Genomic DNA, 1,618 nt, shown 5'->3' on the forward strand with positions numbered 1-1,618 from the left:
GTGCACTATGAGTGGCTACTGGAGGGGGTTTGTTCGTTCAAGTATGTTCCTTGTGCCCATTGTTTTGTGGGTGCAATGTCAAAGGCTATTTCTAAAGAGGCCAGAAGTCTCTCCTTCGAGATTTAGGAAGTGGAGAGAAATAAAGGAGTGGTAACCATGTGATATCCAGGAGCTATCCATGTAGTAGTAGTTATTCCCTCTGATATTACATCTGCAAGGCGAGGTTCATTTTTCCCACTGAATCCTTCTCTTCCTTTAGAACAAAGAAGGCAACAGAGCAAAATCTTGTCACCTGGGAGTGGCCAAGAGCGCAATTGCCTCCGCTGTCTTCAGCTGCTCCCTGAAGACGGTAGCAGAGAGGAGAGCCTGGACCCCTCAGGAAGCAAAACCCTGGCCCCGTTTGTAGCTTTTAGCAAGGGCTCGTCAGGGCCCTGGCCCCAGCGCTGCACCATGCGGTTTGCAGGTAAGGTAGGAGCTGCTGGCCAGCACCAGAGCTCTGCCAATGCGCCAGAAGCAAGAGACCATGGCGGGAGCCTGCCCGTGGCCCAGGTGCATGGGAGGGCCCAGAGCAGCTCGCTTCTTCCCAGAGGGCACACCATGCTGTGCCCAGGCCGGCAGTCTGCAGGACAGGTTGGGGTCGACAGCGGATGCGCCTCTGCAGTGGGTCTCCTGCAAGGTGCTTGGATGCACTTGCCAGCAAGGGTTGCAATGAGAACAAGCAGGGTTTCTGAGTATCATCCCAGCCCGAGGCTGGCGCTCCTTCCACTTTGATCTATATCTTACAGAGGAGCACCAGTGCCGGAGCGCTTTCAAACACATCTGCAGGAGCAGCCTCTTCTGGCTGCAGCTTTTAAAGCGCTGCGATCAAATAAGTCAGGTTCTTTCCACTCCTATTAATTTTGCAAACCACTTTGCCTGCGACTGGTTGAGAAAAGCATCTCTTCATCTCCCAGCCCCAGTCAGTACCTGATGCTTGAAGCACTTGACCCAGGCAGGAAACAAGGGGACAGGCACTGGTTTGGCGTGGGACCCATCTCCAGATCCAGCGAAGAGCAGTGCAGTGAATGCCAACCGGTGTTCACGCTTCTGGCTAGTGTTAGCAATGCCCAGGGATGCTCTGGCTGCCCCCTACCCCCATTTGCACTGGGGCAGACCCCAGCTCCCCTCCTGCTTGCAGTCTCGCATCAGTCCCACAGTGACTTCAGTGATGGGTGCCCCAGGAAAAGCTTGTCCAGAGGTTTGCAGAAGCACCAATGCGAGGGTTAAGAGGACCTTAATGGGAGCTGGGTGCCGACATGCCTTTGGGGCTCTGAAAATCAGACTCGTCCACACCACAAGAGCTGGACTGGTGCCAGGCTGGCCACGATCACAGCACAAGGGTCACTTCTGTGGCCTCTCCTCCCTGCCCAGCCAGCTTGCCAAGGTCCTCCAGTGCCCCTCACGGCCCCTTTCCTTCAGGGTGTCTGCCTGGGCAGACCCAAGGCCTGAAAGCAAAGTCCCATGAAGGCACGTGTGTCTGCAGTGGCAAGATGTCTGGAGGGCTCCTGGTTGCTTCCCTGGCAGAGCAAGTTGGAGCCGCCAGGGAGGCTGTCGTTACTTTGGGGGGGGGGGGGGGGGG

General features: G+C 56.2%; 1 protein-coding gene across 1 annotated transcript in view; it reads left to right on the top strand.

The window, feature by feature from the left end:
* The first annotated feature begins 450 nt into the window (after positions 1–450).
* Positions 451–1,618, top strand: part of CHMP6 (charged multivesicular body protein 6) — a 16,433-nt gene continuing 15,265 nt past the window's right edge. Inside the window, exon 1 of the mRNA XM_019514976.1 lies at positions 451–463. Within this exon, the coding sequence (XP_019370521.1) occupies positions 451–463 (13 nt within the window). The remainder of the gene's footprint in view (positions 464–1,618) is intronic.

This window comes from Gavialis gangeticus, unplaced genomic scaffold (assembly GCF_001723915.1).
Source record: "Gavialis gangeticus isolate Ggan-Ray unplaced genomic scaffold, GavGan_comp1, whole genome shotgun sequence".
Classification (NCBI taxonomy): Eukaryota; Metazoa; Chordata; order Crocodylia; family Gavialidae; genus Gavialis; species Gavialis gangeticus.